The sequence below is a fragment of the Syzygium oleosum genome, unplaced genomic scaffold (genome assembly GCF_021117445.2).
Source record: "Syzygium oleosum isolate NSW1041296 unplaced genomic scaffold, Sole_v2.1 Sole_v2.15, whole genome shotgun sequence".
Lineage (NCBI taxonomy): Eukaryota > Viridiplantae > Streptophyta > Magnoliopsida > Myrtales > Myrtaceae > Syzygium > Syzygium oleosum.
Window position 1 is genome coordinate 5,504 of NW_026607499.1, and position 18,841 is coordinate 24,344.

Below are 18,841 nucleotides of genomic sequence, written 5' to 3' on the forward strand. Positions count from 1 at the left end.
AAATTTTTTTTGTTTTGAAAATTACGGTATTAAAATGATACGACATTAAAGTAAGCGCCGTACAATCGACGACCGGAGCTTAGGAGAAGGTAAAAGAGTGTTGAGGTGTCCACATGTCTCCCTCAAGCGCTTCCCCTAAAACGAGAAATAGAGAGAAAAAAAGAAAAAAAAACCCTATTTTCAATTTCTCTCTCTCTCTCTACAGTCGACTGCGCTCTCAAATCTCAGCTTCCGACGCCATTGAAGCAAAGCTCGATTCTTTCAGCACCATACACTTCTTCTTCGTCATCTTCGTCTTCTGCGCCGCATACCCATCAGTGGATTCTGCGGAATTAGGTCTTCCTCCTGCTTCTCGTTTGATAGTTTCTTTGGGGGGGCTGTACAGGACGATGGACATAGAGCAGAAACAGGTAGAGCTCATCGACTACTTCGTGAAGCAAGCCTCCTCCCTGAAGGGACCCGCCCTCTCCCCTCTCATCGCCGAGGCCACCTCCAACCCTAACCTCTTCGCCTTCTCCGAGATTCTCTCCGTCCCCAGCGTTCTCGAGGTAGTCGCTTCCGTCTCTTTTGAATCTGTTCCCCGTGTTTTCTTGGCTTTTCAGGAGATTGTGTCTTGTACCCTGTTTTGCGATTTTCTCGACGGTTGGGGGGAATTTGGTATGGACCTGGGAATTGTAATGGGAGGATTAGTTGGGACGATATGGGCAGTTGCCTGATCGTAGAATGATGGATTTTGGGTCGTTCGAATTTTGTGCTTTTTTGGGGGCTAATGATGGATTTGTAGAGTTGGGCATCCCTGAAAATTGCATCTCCCGGGCTTCATGTGGGTATTGATTCTTGATTGGCTGCAACAGGATCGGTTTCTTCGTGTTTCCTGTGTAGGAAGTTTCGGTATGGAGGGTTCCTTTGCTGGATCTTCTCTTTATCTGTATGAGAAGATAAATTTTTTTTTTGCTGTAGAAGTAGAAGCAGTAGATTCAGTTGAATTAAAGGAACGCTCCTTGGTTTGGGATTGCGAATGCTCTAGATGCCCGAGGAATTTGTTATTGATTATTTCTTGTACGAAGTTTGGTACGAGATGATCCGAACTTGAGAGGACGCTCCTTCTGTGACTGATTATTTTGGTTGGGGCCTCTTATGCATGCGTTGATTCCTGTTAATTTTATTTCTTTTTAGCCAACGAATATGTTAGATGGTCTTATTCTGATGTCGATTAAATGATTTGTATCGAATAACTTCAGGATATAAGATTATAGCATCAATGATGAGATCATGAATAAACTATATAACCTTACTTGCCTTGAGTTATCTCTAGTTCACCCTCAGAAATCAGCCGTCGTAAGTTTTTGTTAAGGTGATGTCGGGGATTAGGATGAGTTGGAGAAAGCGTTTGTCAGGACTGCTGGAAGAATTTTCTGCAGCTGTCTTTCTCATTCTATTTATGGGGACATGTAATTCTTCTACTTTTCTGTTTGCTCAGTTTTGGTATTGTAGCTGACTCGATTTATATCATTATAGCATATAGATGCCCTTAGGCTATTTTTTTCGAAAGGCAAATCAAAATTTTATTGATAGAGGAACTCTTCAAGTACATCAGCAATAAACACTAATTTATCGTAAGGTTAGAGCATCAAGTTATAAACACTTAAAATCAGCAAAAGCAGAATAAGATGAATATGGATCCTTCGAGCTGTCCCTTTTTTTGTTCTTTCCAAATGCATTACTGAGGCATATTGAAGTAGCACTCTATACCTTTCTGAAAGGCTCCCATTGCATACTGGCGGATCTCTTCATGTTGTCTGTGCCTATGTCTATCTGGCTCTCTCTAGTCGCTTAGTTTACTAATAGATCTGAATCTATGGGAGCATATTCATGTAGAGTTTTCTTCCCCATCTGTTTATCTTATCCGTATCTTCCTTGCTGGGTTCAACTGAAATAGGCTACATTTTCATTTTCTGCAACTTTTTCCGGTGTGCTTGTATCTATCATCTGTCTGGTTATTTTGTTTTTTAGATTGTCTGAGGATCCTGATATGCAAATATTCCTGCTTATTCCTTTTTGAAACTCTATGCAGCTTGAAGGGACCGAGTATTCTGTATACCTTGATATTCTACGCTTGTTTGCTCATGGCACATGGAGTGATTACAAAAGTAAGCTATCTACTTGCTATTTTCTATGGACTCTTATCTGCTCATCGTAGATCTTCTAGAATTTAAAGCATAATAGGATAACTTGCAAATTCTAGATTTTAGATTGTCAATGACCTGAGTCCAAGGCTAGAGCCTGCTGTCCTTCGTTTGGTCAGAATTATTGATGCGTGTATCATTCGTTTAGCTTTTGTTGATGATCTAGATTGTTGTTGAATATTTGTTGTATGCCATGAAACTTATGATCGTCTCAAACACTTCAGCATTCTTTTTTTGTTACTTACGTTTCTCATTTTTTTGTTACATTTCTGGTCTAATATTATTTCCTCCTCTGGTTTGTGGCTAGAACATAACTAGACAGCTTACATGTCTTTTACTTTTATGAAGAAGAAAGTTGTTAAGATTAGCAAAGACCTCCAGATGCTTGGTTTATTCTTGGAACAGGCATGATGGCTTGAACTGAATGCCCTGAAATATTGTGAGTTGTAGGTAATGCTGGCCAGCTACCACACTTGGTGCCTGATCAAGTCCTCAAACTAAAGCAACTTACTGTGCTCACTCTGGCTGAGACAAACAAGGTGCTACATCGTGAGCTGATGGCTTTTTGTGCAATGTTTCTGTGTTAGCGCGTTGTTAGGCATAGTGGGATATACCAATTGTGGAGGCATTTTTCGGGTTGGATTAATTACAAAGAGTTGATAAAGCAACCCAAGAAAACCACTTGTGGAGGCATTTTTCGGGTTGGATTAATTACAAAGAGTTGATAAAGCAACCCAAGAAAACTCACGGCCAATAATTCCAGAATATTGATGTTGTCAGTTATGCAGTTCGGAATTATGCAACACGTCAATGATGATCTGAAATTTGAATTTTCATCAGTTTGTATGATGAAAATGCACTCAGTTTGAGATTACATCTCCTTTGAAGAAGATTAGTATGCCTGTTCTACTTAAACTTAGTTTGTGCAGGGGTTGGACTGTTGCCAAGTTTAGTTTCTGGCCTCAATTAGAATTATAAAAGGTCTATTCGGATTTTATTTAGTTCTCCTTTTGTTCTTGGAGAGGGTTTTAGGTTTTCTCTTTCAATATGGAGTAGTATTTTCTAGAATCTCATTCTCTAGATGGAACAGGATTGCAAGGTTTCTACTTAGTCCTGATCATTCTAGTTCATATTCAGTTGGTAATGAAGTTTATTGAAAATTTCCCAAATATTTGCTTCTGAACTGTGTCATGCGACTCTCATCAGTTACTGTTTGTAGCAAGCTTCCGACCTGATTCTGCATGGCATACAATATTAATCTGTCTCTCTTGGCCCCCACGCCCCAAACCCAAACCCAAACCCAAAAGAAACTAAAAACATAAATAATTAATAATTAACTAAACTTGTATTAGTCAATGGCCTTTGTGCCCCCCCAGACTGGCTATGAACTGAAAGTTTGCTCATGAAGAAACAATGGATTATCTTGTCTTTTCCAGTAACTATTCAAATGTGGGAACGAGTTTTGAGAGTTTCCCCACACAATGCTCCCTGTTGGACTTCTGTTAATTTACTTGTTTTAATCTGATTATTCTAACTTATACCATTGGCCCGATTTCTTTAGTTGATTAATTTTCTCCGACAAATTTTGTAAACTTCTTCGCTCTGATTTCTTGGGTCATTTCTCAGGTGCTGCCATACAATCAACTAATGCTGGAATTAGATGTTGTAAATGTACGAGAACTTGAAGATTTTCTTATTAACGAGTGTATGTATGCGGTAGGTTCTCCCTAAGCTTCATCAAATATATTCTTGCACCACCAATATTTGTGATCTTGTTGTCTGAACTAAGGTTTTTCGTTGTTGTGGAGACATTTCTCGTGCTAAAAAAGTTTAAATAATACAAAACTGCAAATCCTCATGTTTTAGTTGAGCATCAACTATGTTTCTGGCGGCTGTGTTTTCTTTGGGTAGAAGTGAAGTGACAATATTACAGAAGTTGTGAACTTAGAATTGCATAATGAACAATTGAGGCACAATGAATGTACTAATATTTATTATCTATCTTTTCAGGGTATAGTTAGAGGAAAGCTTGATCAGTTAAGACGATGCTTCGAGGTATGGAATTCTTACAATGGTGGAATTTGTTTTTCTCCTTGATTGACCACCCTGTTTGTCTTTGATTGTATATTATGTGATTTAAATTTGTGTCGGGTGCGTTGCAGGTGCAATTTGCTGCAGGGAGGGATTTGAGACCCGGACAACTTGGGAATATGATAAAAACACTATCAGACTGGTAAGTTATCTTTTTTTCTTGTGTGCAACATCGCCTCAGAGTAGACAAGTGGAAAATCCATGCTCTACGATTATGTGTGACTTCATAACCTCATCAAGTTCAGCACTTCTTAACGTAATTTTATTCATTTGATACCATCCTGGTAGATTTACTAACATATTTAGTTAGAAGTCATTTAATTTCTAAATTATTTGGGAGGAGATCGAAGTTGGATCATTTGCGGTGGATTGGATCTGGTGGTGGTGGAAAGGTGGATGATGGCAGTGATGGTGGTTTAGGTGGGAACTATGGTTAAGGTGGCTGTGATAGAGAAGGTTTTATGGCAATGATGATGGTGATGATGATGAAGTCGGTGGGAAGTACGGTAGATTAGTTAATTAATTTGCCAATTATTTGATTGGTGGATGAAAGCTCGTCTTTGTTAGTTCTAAGAAAAGGAAACAATTTCAATTAGGTAGAAGAACATGTCTGTAATTGTAGTAATTGGCTCTCTTGTTTGCCGACTTTTCCGTGATTAGCCCTAACATGTTTCTCTACTGCACTGTATATAGAGATGCAGTCAAGCATTCTAGCAGAAAAAGGATCTTTCGAGTTATAAAGTCTCAGTCACCCCGGCTTGCACCTTTGAATGACTTCTCGGGGAAATTTTAGGGTCTGTAGAAGGGTCAAAGCTACCCTTTGCTTAGCCCATGTACTTTTGATATTGTAAAAGCTTCATTTAGCACATTTACAGTTTCAAAACTTATTTGAGGGGTTGACCTGAATTCGGTGATTGCATATGTTGACCTGATGTACTAAAATGAATTCCTAGGTTGACTACATCAGACAATCTTCTTCATTCTATTCAAGAAAAGATAAAATGGGCTGATACTATGAGTGAGATGGACAAGAAACACAGAAAGGACGTAGAAGAGAGAGTGGAGGAAGTGAAGAAGTCTCTTTCCCTCAAGGTCAGTTAAACCCATGCTCATCCTTTCGATTGATGTCTATTTTCTTCCCATAGTTTTTGCATTCATCAGGTTTTGCACTGAATAAATCTCTCCCTTATTGGATTGTTTCTTCTTAAGCTCGTAAGTTTGTTTCCTTCGAGTTTTTATGTAATCTTATAATCACATAAAGCCACTAGTTATGACTATGAGTATGTATTAAATAGATTGCCCTAGCACAGGTGATCTTATTCCACCAATTCTGAATAAAGAATAGAACAATTGTGGTATAAGCTGCAGTGAGTGTTATTTACACAATCAAGCTTTTATATCTTTTATGTCTGGCTGAATATCTTGCACTGCTTAAGGAGATAAATGCTATTGAAATTGCCATTTGACTTGAGTATGCTAATACGTGCACGCATACACACAAAAATTTGTATGTATATGGGTGTGTACATTTATTGGATGCATCAGTCCTTGCTTAAGTTCTGGGATATGTTGGTCGATGTGGTTTACTTACGTTCTGGCAGAAGTTACACCCTGTAAGCAGGCTGACATTGACTTCCGAGGGCATGAGGAGATCTACTCTGAACCTGGCGGAGTGATGGACTATGAAGAAGATAGAGGAGGCCGACCCAAGAGGTAACTACACATTGAGTTTGTTATCTAGTTGTGGAATGTAGCATAAAGATTGACTTAATGTATGGGATGACTACGCATTTCTAGTTCTATTTGTAGTTGACCATCCTTACAGTTTTGTTGAAATGCTTTCCTTGGTATGTTACACTATCTTATCATAAAAATTTTATGATTGAGATGGTTTGACATAATCCGTCACAAGGGATTACAAAAATCGTACTTTCAGTTCAATTTTCTCATTAACTTAATCTTACTGATGGGAATTTAAGTTGATCAACTGGTCGCTAGGGGAGTTTAAAATTCTGCTCCTCTTCTTCCTGACTATTACTCCATGTTTACGATTTCGAATTGATTCTATGCGCTAGTTCATGATGCGTTCAGTTTGAAAGCTATATCTGTATGTTAAAAGAAATTAAATGCAATTGGTATAGAAATTGCAGAATTCAGTTGTGAAGCTAGTTTTAGTCAATTTCTTGAGCTGATTCTGGGAGTCAATTGTGCTCATATTCAGAACAGTTGCGATAAGAAGGCAATTTTATGTTTTGTTGATGTCATATTCTTACTTTTTGGTTAATGCACCTGGCAATATGCAGGAGGCGTCACCCAGTATAGGTAGATTGCGAACTTTCTGCATGGGATTTTGATGCAACCAGCCAGAATGTTTGCAAGGCATTGCGGAGCGGACGAAGTGACGAGCCTTTTCCTTGACATTGAATTTTCAGTTGATATTTGGGAAATCACTGGCTTGTCTCGTTGGGGTTGCTATTTATTGAGTGGGCGGAACTTACATCGTATTGGATGGCGAGGGCTGGAATTTTACATAGTGGAATACACCAAAGTCTTTAGGATTTGTTGCCATTGAGCTTTTTCAATGTTTTACTTGGGCCATTAGCTGCAAATTCCATGGAACTGTCATAATTTGATTTCTTACTGTTTATTGGTTCTTAAGTTCTCACAATTCTCGCCCTTCTAGCTATCTGTAATGTATTCTCGCCCGGGAGGCGAAGATAATTTTTCGAATCGTGCGTTTTGATCTCAATCCGGGGATGCCAGTGGCATTGAACCCAGTCTTCGAAACCATTTATCCACAGCGGTCCTCATCATCGGCTGCATATGTACATCCATGAATTCGCCGAGGTATTAGAGCTGTAGGCACTGGCGAGAACACGATGGTGCCATATTTACGAGGGAATTTGTTACTCATGGTCGAGATTTTTATACCTCTGTGATCAAACATCTGTAGATAAACCTCTCACGACATCGGACCTCATGAGATTGGGACGATGTGCATAGTTCATTGGTTTTGCCATCAATCGATGTAAATCTTACTCAGAGTAGCGAAGGGAGTCCGAATTTTTGGGCCGACAGCTCACGACGGCGGTGCTGTAATGCCTTCTAACCTTAAGGGTGCTTGTGAGGGCAGTCGGCTTGTACTCGGAAAAAAGAAAAAGGAAGAAAAACAGAAATATAATAAAAAAATCGAGAAATCATCATTATAAATTGTTTACATTAATGCCGGCGGTGTCACGTAGGTTGGCCAGCATCTGCGTTAGCAATATCCGGTCAAAATTAGTTGGAATGACTGAATTAGCACTATGTCAAAATGTTTAGGACTAAATTGGCACAATTAAAAGATTTAAGTTTACATTTTTACAAATGCAACAGGTTTAGGATTTTTCCGACACTTTTCTCCGCCCCTTTTGAACCCTTTCAATTCACTTCAACACAATAAGAACGGTCATTGTCCGCAAAACACAAGTTCTTGCAGTTGTTTCAATCAAATAGCATTTGTTGATACATCATTCACCCCAAAAAGAAAATGAAGGAAATCATCCTGTCAATATTGGTGGCATTGGTGATGGTTCAAATCATGGCCAACCCGGGGAGGCCATAACGTGCGGCGACAAGAACTCTTGCTTGGGCCGTCCCTAAAAATCCCTAGGCTTTGCCCCAAAATATAATATCATCATTGAACTTTTGGTTCATTCACTGCCATCTATAAATTATTTCTAAACATTCGATTTAGCCCATAAACTTTAAATTTATTTAATTCATTCCATCAACTATCTTGCTGAGTTTTGACGCGATCCCCTTGGCTTCCGCACGTTGTCCGCATCGACCGTCCCCGATGAAGGTGAGCAACTCGAGTTCGAGGTCCTGTGTTTCACGTAATTTATGACGTGAGCCCACCGGCCGTTTCTTAACCTTTGCCGGTACACTTGCCTTCAAGGAAGTTGCGCGAATTTCCGCTAGTGACACTTGCCCGATAAGGCAATTTCCCATCCGGTCGAGACATGTTTAAACCGTATTTCCGGGTGTAAAATTCTGTATTAATGTGATCAATAAGGGGAAGTAAATAGCTCGGAGTCGTATTTGCATCCATTCATTCGTTTATGTCGTCGGGGTTCAATCACGCATCCGTGCTTTCGGTGATCTAATTAGCGGTTGGTGTGAGTGCCGTTCTAGGGTCGCCGAGGCACGACACGGGGACGCTCTAAGGCCTGACCGCTCATCGTCCGGGTCGCTTTTTGATCTGAACAATGAGCATTTAGTCCGGTCTAGATCAACTCGCGCCTCTCTGAGCCGGTCCTCGGTGGCTCCCTTCATTTCTTCGTTTTAGCATCACATAGCACATAGTCACTCACGTAACACTTTATTTACATTATTTCATTTCATTAACAAAAAGAAGAAAATCATTTTTGTGCATTTAAGCTTTCGTCGTATTTCGTGGTAGGCTCAGTCTAATTTGTTTTTACTAGTTTTAATTCATATCATTTATAGTTTGTTAAGTAAGTTGTGATACTTTATTTTTGATTTGACACATATTTACCTTTTATGCATAGTATACGAGGTCCTGTGTGGGGCATTGTGACAAGGTATTGTACTAACTTTGCTCGATACGGCTCGATTTGTTTTCTTTTTTGTATTTCCTTCATCTTTATTTATTTTATCATGGATTTTTTCACTTTACCCTTCGAATATTTATGTATGGCCATGTAGATTTCAATGTTTATGAATAAAAATTGAAAAGATTGCACGAGACAAGGTTTTACGTAAAAAGACAAGTTAACAGTATCGGGCTTTAGGTAAAAGCAGCGTAACCAAGTCCCATACCTGAAATTTCTTAAAAAGCTTTCCCCACCTTACTCGGCTCCTAACCAACCTAGAATAGGTCAGGGGCGATTATAGTTTCATGTGATTGACAATAAACGAGGGACCAAGTTGTGAAAGTTAAGGCTTTATCACGAGAGGGCTATAGGCAACCAACTAGCAATAGGCTAAACCCCTCTCAACGTTCGTCTCGAGAGGGTCGCGACATTGCTCTTTTAAGATAAAGCAAGCCCCATCAGGCAATGCTTTTCGCATTATGGTGAGGGCCACTAATGGCCTAGCAAGGAGGACTTAAGAGGACTTGCTGCTAGAAAATCGACATCTGTAGAATCGACGCAAGGACAATGATTAAGTCGCAATGTTCGGTAGGATTCTCCTTGCTTGAGGGATCAATAGAAGAGGAAAGGTTGAGTTGTCTGTTCGATTAATTTCATTTAACAATGAGATGGTTTGGTCGCATAATGCATCTCATGGACAGCCTGCTATGTTTGCACAAGATTAACGATGAGGCCGGATGACCTTCGCCCGCGGCAAGATCAGTTCAAGCATGGATGCCGACGGGGAAGATGATTACCAGAAACAATGAAGAAGAGGTCCAAGAAGGAATAACAAGATCCTGCTCTAAGCTCAATTTAAACTGACCAGGGTTGGTTTCATATTGTGGTCTATATAAAACCTATACAAGTTGAAGCGACCGTGATATCTTATGCATGTAAAGACTCTGAAGAGGGTCGGTTGAGCCTGTGATTTTGCATGTGGAAGGAAAAGCATCAGTCTTGACAAAATAATTTTCAATACATTCCTTATTATCACAAGAATAACAAACTCACAGGCTTTCTATATATGTCTTTCGAGTGGGTAAAACTTTAAAGAGTAACAACTTCGAAGTTGTTCATTCTGATCGGAATGGTATAATTTGAAGAGTAATATAAAGGCGACATCATAGGCAACAGAGCAAAGATAAAAAAATACAAGCCCTGCAACTGATTGTACTTCCATATAATTCTGGCCAAGGACTCAACTGAAAAAAAAAGGGCAGCCTAACCATAAAGGATGGAGCTATTGACCATGAACATGTACTCAGTCTATTGTGGTCTATTGCCGGGCTACAGACTTCGAATGACGGGACAACTACAGCAAGGCCATTCTGTCCAAAAACACGCACCACCCTGTCAATGTTGACGGCATTTCTAGCAGGGGGGCATTATTCAGTCAACTGCTCCAAGGAACTGAGACTGAGAAGCTGGGTTGTCTCGGGTACCCTCCTAGTTCCTTTTTTTACAAGTTGTTCTCTTCTCTAATGGAGAAATAGTTCCTGAAAGGAAAGATGCAATGGCAAAGTTCAGGTGTTGTCCTAGCGACAATATTTCACAATCTGCTTTAGTAAAAAGGATATTACCAGTGCAACCCTGGCCCTTTTCACTATATTTGCCACTTTTATTGACAACGTCCGTCATTTTCCACCTGCATTGGAAGGCACATAATTTTCAATATAGATACGAGTAAATATACAGTATCATCACTACAGAAACATGACAAAAACTCCCTCTTAACACTGTAATAAACAATTGAAAGAGCAGTTGGCCAAAAAAAATGAAAGAGCATCAGTTCTAGCCAAAGAAAAGAGTTGCTAAACTAACAGATCCTTGTTTCAGATGTAATGCAGCTATCACCATCACTTGAGAGAACTGAACAAGCAGATAGTTGACCCAGATTGAGCAAAGAATTAGGTAGACACGACAAGTAAAAGGTGACCCACTGAGGGCTGGACATCAATGTCCAAACTCCACAATGGCAATCAAAGAAAAATATTGTCCTCAAAAACTTGTCGCAAACCCGACCATCAGATGAGTTGTAACAAATTTCGACCATAATTGAGGGAATTTCGCATTCCCTAAACTTCCTAAACTAGTTTGTAACACCGTATGGTGCACAGGTTAACTTAAGTGGGTGGGCTATAAATGACTGAAATTTATAATATTGATATCCACTATAATCTTCAGTGCAAATGCATGAAATAAAATGTTTACATAACAGATTTCAGTAAATGGCGCAGTTTGATTTTTTCATCGATTTTTCTTCTATTGAATTCTTTTTGTAGGTTCATCTTTTTCTATTATCTCCTTGATGATGCGACCAATCAAGAAGAAAGGTAAAATTTGCAAGTATTACTAAACCTCATTGAATGTTAAGGGCCAATTTTACTGATCTATAAAAAGTATATACATATGAAAACACAGATAATAATAATTAATGGAGTTCTCTCATTAGTGAACATTATTAATGATGAGACTCAACTTTTATAGCTGTTCCATGACATGAGATTCCAGAAGAAACTAATAGAGTATGACCAAAAATAATACAGCATGAAAAATTTTCAGTAACCTGTAAGATATATAGTCACTAAGATAATAGAAATTGAAAAAGATTCTGGTATTATTGGTCTCATAGAGCCACAGTTTTGCATATGTGGAGGATTATGATACAGTTAATATTTCTTCAGAAAGGGATAGAGTTAAACAATACAGAATAGGCAACTTACGAGAGATGAAAATTTTAAAAAAAAATAATCAGCTAGCTGATACATAGCGAGATTGTTCATGACTACTAAATAAGCAATGACATTAGCCTCTCCAACCACAATATAATCTCTAGAGTTTCTCGTAAGCTAGTTCTACGTGTACTCAGAAAAACTGTCTGAAGATTCAGGTAAATTCACCGAATTGAGCAAGCAATGAAGCATTATTTACCTTCTGCAGCCATTTTCTTCCGTATCTCAGGAGCAGCATTAAAGATACCCAAGGTGGGTTTGTTGCAAACGAAGCACTTCTTGTTCCTTGCATGATGCTGAAAATGGAAATAGAAAAGTTGAATCATTAAGAGTGGAGCCAATCTGTGGACTATCCAACTCAGGACTAAACTCATGCAGCAACCACAACCACCACTAGATTCAAGTATTGTGACCAGGACATTTCGAAGGGAAATAAAAATTAGAACTCATCCATGACACTGACAAAAGACGTGGAAAAAAAGAAAAGCAGCTACTCGCATGCCAACCAAAACTCACTGTACTAGCAAGCAACCAAATCCGGATGGCACATATCTGAGCTTTTAAGGATTTACTCTCCATGTATGCATCATTCCAAGTACCAACAAATGAAGGATTCTAGGAAATGCAGCATAATCACAGGTTGCCAAAACAACGTCACCGAGAACAACAACTACCACTCCCTCTGCCACCCTTCAAAACCCAAAAATAAAAGCCACCACATTTGCAAAAAGACAAAATCATAGTGATACGGCCTGATGTTTGAAATGTTCTAGATTGCTGATTTGATTACCAATGAATACATCATCGTATGACTAACAAACCAACCCCTCCAAGTGAAAAAGGCTAATGCTAGCTTAATCCAAACTTGATTGTTTTGACTATCTGAAAGCTGATTTAAGAACTTAAAATTAAAGGCACCTAAATAACAATGGTGCTTTTGGTTCTGTCCAGGTCTACCCAAGCTAACTCATCATATTATCCCAGAGAAATCACGCATATAATGCTTCTATAAATGATTTCAACCTACAGAACATATAGCACGCGATCCAATCCAGCTATATGCTACAACTGCAGCACAATAAGAAAAATAAAGAGAAAAAGAAAGGAAGGAAGAGAAAATAAAAAAAAGGAACCAACCATACACCTCACATATTGGAGAGGACTATGAGGTGTACCTTCTCCATCCCTAGCAGCACAGCATAATGCCAGCATATTCCAGATAAAATGGAAATAATTGAATAAGAGACCGGATGCAGATATTTACCTTTAATGCACAATGCTCACAGAAGTAGTGCTTGCATTTGGTGACGACCGGATCAACAAATCGCTCTCTGCAAATGAAGCATGCAAAGGGCAATTCATCATCTTCTTCATCCTCTGTTTGGTCAACATCCTCTTCATCTCCATCATCCCCTCCCAAGGCTAAATTTCTCTTCCTTGCCTTCTCTGCCTCATCCCACTCCTTCTCCAACTGCCACCCAGATTTGTAATCTCCTCTGTCATGCATAAATTTACATGCGTCTCCATACCCACAATAACCAGTTTCTTTGTAGTCCTTGCATATGTCAGGCTGATAATCAAACCTAGCTGAGACTCTAATATGAGCTGAAGCTCGCAGGGGCCCATGTGCCCCTCCAGCTTTCTCACTGGATATTGTTTGCTCCCTCCGAAACCCCGCCTTGTAATCAGTGTAACCGTGGATCCCTTTATACAACTTCCCATCACCAGCACCCTTACTTTTCCCACTCATCTCATTAGTTGCTTGCTTAAGAACTCTCTCTCGAATAGCTCGAGCATCTTTTGAGAACTCAGTCTCAGTTTCCAGAGTTGCAGTTGCTCTGCTATCATGTTCCACTTGAATTTCTTTTGAAGACTCAAATTTAAATATCGGCTTTTCAGAATCAACCTTTGATTCTGCAGACACAGAGCTCTTGGAGGATCCAGTTGAAAAATACAGCTTATTGTCCGTCCTTTGAGGTTTTTTCTGATTATGTAACATTGAACTCTCCGTCTTGGAATCTTCATCATCATCTTCTTCAACCATCCGCTTCCTGATATTCTTATTTTTCGACGGTCTCCTGAAAAAGCTACACACTGACAATGGAAGAAACAACGAATCAGTATACTAACATTCTTAAAGGGGAAACTACAAGCAGCATGATTTAGAAGCTGCTGGAAAGACAGGAGTTTGTATGGTACATCAGGAATTACCCTGCTCAGATGTTTGCTTTTCACTTGTCTCCTCCAGATTTCCTGGTTCAGCCTGCTTAGCCTCGCCAGAATCCGCCATAACGAAGCCTAGCCTACCACTAAAAAACAGGCTTGCCGCTTGCGTGTTCCAAAAAGCAAAGACACTGCACAGGCAATTTTATCATAAGGTAATTAATACCCAGAATTGCCAAATGATTCAAACGCCAAGAAAAGACTATCTTTGTTTCTTATATCGATCGAAAAGTACACAAGAGCGATCGTGTCTAACCAAAATCCTTGCTGAACAGCTAAATCTATCTCCATTTAATGCTTCAGCTTTATTTATAGACAGAGTGTATACCATCTATGAGGCCTCGTTCATTTACAATGAAGTTGCATGTGTAACACAACGTATATCATTCACACAATATTTAAACTGAGCTAAAAATCCGGTAAAGAACATGTCTCCAGAAAAAAAAAAGCATACTAAATTTTGGGCAGCAGATATGTAACAAATTACTAACTTGGCTAAACAAATTTGAAAAGAAAAAAAATCCAGCAAGAGAAACAGATACTGAAGAAACAGAAGTAGCCCAGCTAGAGAACTCAAAGTCATGCTGATATCTCAGACCCAATTTAACACACCAAAATGGAACATTCGACTCGAGACAAGTTGAATCCAGTTCGCCACAAATTGGAAGCTAATCACGCTACTGAAGAAGAACCAACTCGATTCAGGGGGCGAGTCGGCGCAACCGATTGTTAAATGAGCCAGATTACACAAGGATGTTCGAATATTATACCAATTCTCCAAGAAGGAACGAGAACTTGCGAGATTTATCTAGAAAATCTCAGCTAAAATGAGAAAAAAGAAGCAGCAGCAATATACGTCCCACAGAATCCGAAAACATCGAACCGAACAATCTCCGCCCTACCCATCAACAACAGCCCTCGCTCGAGACTAAAAATGCAAAAAATTCAGAGAGAACAGAAGCTAATTTCGTCTCGTCACGCGAACGTACCTCCTATAAAACTCTCAGACGACGATCCTCCTCAGAGGGGTCCTCGTGCTTGAGGTTCCTCTTCTTCTCCACGATCTTCCCAGCGTCCGCCAAAGAGGTTCCTCTCTCAAAACAAGAAGAAACCGCTGCTGCTGCACGGAATCAATCCCTGCGACGAACGGATCAGAGCGAACGATCAGAACACGAATTCCGTTCACCCAGCTCGGGAATTCGAAAATTCATACGACACGAGCGCGAAGAGCGCCGAATCGGAAGCGATATTCGCACCTCGCCGTCGGTCGCCGACTCGTCGGAAGCCGTCGAAGAACCCTAAAGCCCTAATCTTTGTCGCTCTGTTCAAGAGAGAGAGATGGGGGGGCCCTAATCGTAATTCTGCCCCCAATTGAGGACGACGCCGTTCTTGTGTTTAGTCCGGAGGTGTGTGTCGCGAAGTTGTCTTCGACTTGAGACGATAACAAGCGAAAGGTGTTTTGAAGGAGGGCGAAGTTGGGGACCAATAGAAGAGGATAATTATTATTTCTTTAATTGAGAAAATAAAAAATGACACAAATAATCTCCAAACTTTGACCTAACGTGTGTTGACACTTAAATTTTTGACTAACCATTTAGTGATTAGTTGCATAGAAAATTAGGGATTAAATTTTAGTCCCTAACAAAAATATTAAAGTTAAATTACATAGCATTTTGTTTGAAGAACATTTATTAAGTAGTTGCATTTGCATGATTTGGTGGCGGATGGGCTTAACAAAATTTAATTGAACTGAGTTAATGGACTCAAGTACAGAGGTTCTGAACCCAATGGAATTAATTGGATCAAGCCCGTGTGAATTAAAGATTTGGCCCAACTCGTTATGCCCTCAAGTGGTCAAGATTGACATGTGCGTTGCGCGTATGGCACAGTGGATTAGGAAATATTGAGAAAATATCATGAAAATCTTTGGGCGCAAGATAACAATATTCACGTGAAAAAGTGAACAAAGCTGGAATTTGGACAGGATGGGGTGGAAATATTCGGTAAGGGACAAGGTTGCACGTGGTGATATATACTTGATCTTAATATATCTTCAATGAGGGCACGTGGATTTGCAAGGAAGAGGGAGGAGGATCAGTAGATTTGGTTTCGTTCGTGCAAAGGGGAAACAATATAAAGAAAATAACAAAAGAGAAAAAAAAAAAAAAGCAAAGGGAATTTGGTCAGCATGGGGCATATATTCTGAGCAATATATTAGACACTATCAAGAGGCCCTTACGTCTTCGGTGGCGTGAACAGAAAGAAAAAGGTCACAACAAAGGGAAAGAATTGAAATGTAATATATTCTAAATAATCATAAGAGGAAAGCAGATTTATTCTCTTTCCTTGAAAACCTAGGACCTCCCTACCTATAAAAGGGTCACACATAGACAAGAGAAGGGGGAAGCTCGAGAATTCTCAGAATAATTTTCGGAAAGACGCGAGTGATACACGTGAGTGAGAGTAAGAGAAGGTCGGTCGTGCCACTCCTTGCCGCACCAACCGGCGCCACTGCATCGCCACCCGAGCCCGCTCATCGCTCAAGAACGCTGAGCGCAGAAGCCCATTGATCGCCAAGCTGCCGCTGCTGCCCCGTGAAGCTTGAAGGCCGCTCGTCGCTGCTGTCCGACGTTTCACCAACCGCTCACAGCCATACCTGTGGTCGTGAGTCATTGCGGACCGCTACTGCTGCTGTTCCGCGACGCTGCCACCCCACTGCTGCTTATCTCTGACATCGGTTGCTGTTGTTACTACCCCTGCACTGGTGCCTGCTGCCCCGACCGACGACGACGTGCTGGTCACTACCGCTATTCTCGCTCATGTAGTCACCGCCTCCGCTGTTCTGCTGACCAACACTTCCGCGACCTTCATCAACTCTGCTGCTTTCTGACGAGTTCGTGGCCAAAAATCTTGACGCCATTCAGCCGCATTGACGAAGCACCAAACCTTGCCGCCTCAACTCAAACAAATTCTGTGCCGCGAGTCTTGAAGTCTGGTCTCCAGAGCACCAGTGAAGTTCGTCAGCGACAATTGGAGGCCTTGAAGTTCCTTTGGTGTGTCGTCCAGCAACTAGCCCATGCAAGATACGAAGAGAGGGAGGGGAATATAAGAGCCATATAAGAATATTATTTTTTGCAGGTTATCCACGTTCCACCACCTTCTTGCTTTGTTGACCAGTAAAGTCAGCGAACCAAATTCCGAGTCACACCGTGAGCCACCGTCCGCCGATCCCGAGACGTTCAAACTTGGAAAGCAAATATTCGAATTAGGTAAAAAGCTCATATAATTTGACTTTCGAGTATATTGTTTCCTTATTTGAAACGTTGCAATCTTTGAATGATATCACCGTATCCATTACGTCCCCTGAGTAAACTTTAAATTAGGAATTATTTCCTAATTTCACAAAGTGCATATGATTGACAGTCCGATTTCATGCCCGAAATATGACTCGCGATCGCACGAAAAATCGTCAATCCGATCTCCCGCCCGAGATATGATTCGCGTTTGTGTGAAAAATTGGTCAATCCGATCCTCATGCCCGGGATACGATTCGCAATCTATTGTTTCTAAATTTAAACGGATATCGGTAATATTTCTTGTGCGAGATGGTGTCGTGTTGATTCGATTTCTATCTTTGTTTGATTTGAATTGATCTTGTTTTTCTCAAAAAAAAAATCCCAAAAAGAATGAGTTGCTTTAGGATAGAATAGGATAGATTGCATTCTTAATTTGAGTAATTTTTAATTTCGAATTTTAATACCAAAAGAAGACACTTTAGGATAGATTAAATTATTATTTTTTTAGAATAGGTTGCATGTTAATTTAGGCATTTTTTTTTATTCCGAATTTCATTGAAAAAATACCAAAAAATAAATTATTTGTCCGTCATTAGAATTAGGTCACGTCGTCGCATGACATATAGTTTGCATGCTAGGTTGCATTAATCGCATGTCATTTTTGCACGTCATTGCATATAGGTTAGTTTGCATTTTAATAAAGCGCAAACCCTAATGAACATCTTGAGTGCCTTGCTTTGTTAATTAGAAATCATATTAGGATTGTCTCGTGTGATTTTTACTAACAATGCGAGATGCTTGCGTGGCTTTAAGGTATGTTATCCTGCTATTTATTTACTTGCTTTCTTGGGTGTTACTTTGGTGGTTTGCGCACCCGCATGATCACCTCACATGCTAGTGGCGAGTTAAAATGAATCCAAACTGTCCGCCAAAACATTTTTGAAAAGAAAAGGTACCGAAAGGGCGTTAGACTAGATCTAGCGTAACCAAGTCCCCGAGCTTAGAATCTCTGGTTCGTAGGAATAAAACATATCTCCCTATGTTTTATTTAGGTTTTCTAATCGACCTACCATAAATAGATTAGTGGCGACTCCAAGTACGAAAACTTTTGCATGTTAAAAACTTAAACCCTAAGTTGCGAATTGGTAGGGCTTGGGAGTGCCCGAGTTAGGCTTAGTCTTAATAATCCATTAGCCTGAGAGAAATTTTAGGTCGCGACAGCTTAGGCGACTCCGCTGGGGAATTGAGTTAAAACTCTTAGTGGACTTAGGCCAGTTTTTCTTTTCAAAAAAAATATTTTGTTTGGCAGCGAGGATCCAGTACGTCCCTAACATTTTAAGGTGTTAAATGTTTTGCGGGAATGGGAGTTATAAGGGGTGGAGTGTTTGTTAACCATTTTCTTGCGGGGAGGTGTTGAGATTGGATGTTTCAATTTTGATATTGAAGCTTGTTTGCATATGAACTGTTGTGCATGCCTATGCATCTTCACTACACTCTAGCACACACAACTGTCGCCGCACTGGGCGCATAGGATCACCTAGGATGGTATTGAGATGGATACCACTCCGACCGTCCGCCCGCGGTACGAGTTGCCCATCTCAATCCCGATATTTCTTTCTTGATGTCAAAGAGATTACCACCCCGGTCCGCATGCTCGCGACATGGGTCGGCTC

General features: G+C 40.2%; 2 protein-coding genes across 4 annotated transcripts; one reads left to right on the top strand and one right to left on the bottom strand.

Annotated features, from left to right (window-relative positions):
- The first annotated feature begins 352 nt into the window (after positions 1–352).
- LOC115662916 (COP9 signalosome complex subunit 7) lies at positions 353–6,930 on the top strand. 2 transcript variants are annotated; one of them, XM_030585003.2, is made up of 9 exons: positions 353–548; positions 2,075–2,150; positions 2,637–2,725; positions 3,813–3,902; positions 4,197–4,241; positions 4,349–4,419; positions 5,231–5,369; positions 5,879–5,990; positions 6,581–6,930. In XM_030585003.2, exons 1-8 carry the CDS (start codon positions 390–392, stop codon positions 5,951–5,953), a joined length of 744 nt encoding a protein of 247 aa, XP_030440863.1. In that variant the 5' UTR covers positions 353–389; the 3' UTR covers positions 5,954–5,990; positions 6,581–6,930. The 2 variants fall into 2 exon arrangements, with proteins under 2 accessions (XP_030440863.1, XP_030440862.1); XM_030585002.2 differs by having other exon boundaries at positions 354–548; positions 5,899–5,990.
- A 3,068-nt stretch (positions 6,931–9,998) lies between these two features.
- LOC115662915 (zinc finger CCCH domain-containing protein 1) lies at positions 9,999–14,028 on the bottom strand. 2 transcript variants are annotated; one of them, XR_008818010.1, is made up of 5 exons: positions 13,861–14,028; positions 12,914–13,743; positions 11,849–11,945; positions 10,498–10,562; positions 9,999–10,413 (listed from the first exon to the last, which is right to left on the bottom strand). XR_008818010.1 is itself a non-coding variant. In XM_056318177.1 (4 exons), exons 1-4 carry the CDS (start codon positions 13,937–13,939, stop codon positions 10,552–10,554), a joined length of 1,017 nt encoding a protein of 338 aa, XP_056174152.1. In that variant the 5' UTR covers positions 13,940–14,013; the 3' UTR covers positions 10,427–10,551. The 2 variants fall into 2 exon arrangements, 1 of the variants encoding a protein (XP_056174152.1); XM_056318177.1 differs by lacking the exon at positions 9,999–10,413 and having other exon boundaries at positions 10,427–10,562; positions 13,861–14,013.
- Between the last annotated feature and the right edge of the window lie 4,813 nt (positions 14,029–18,841).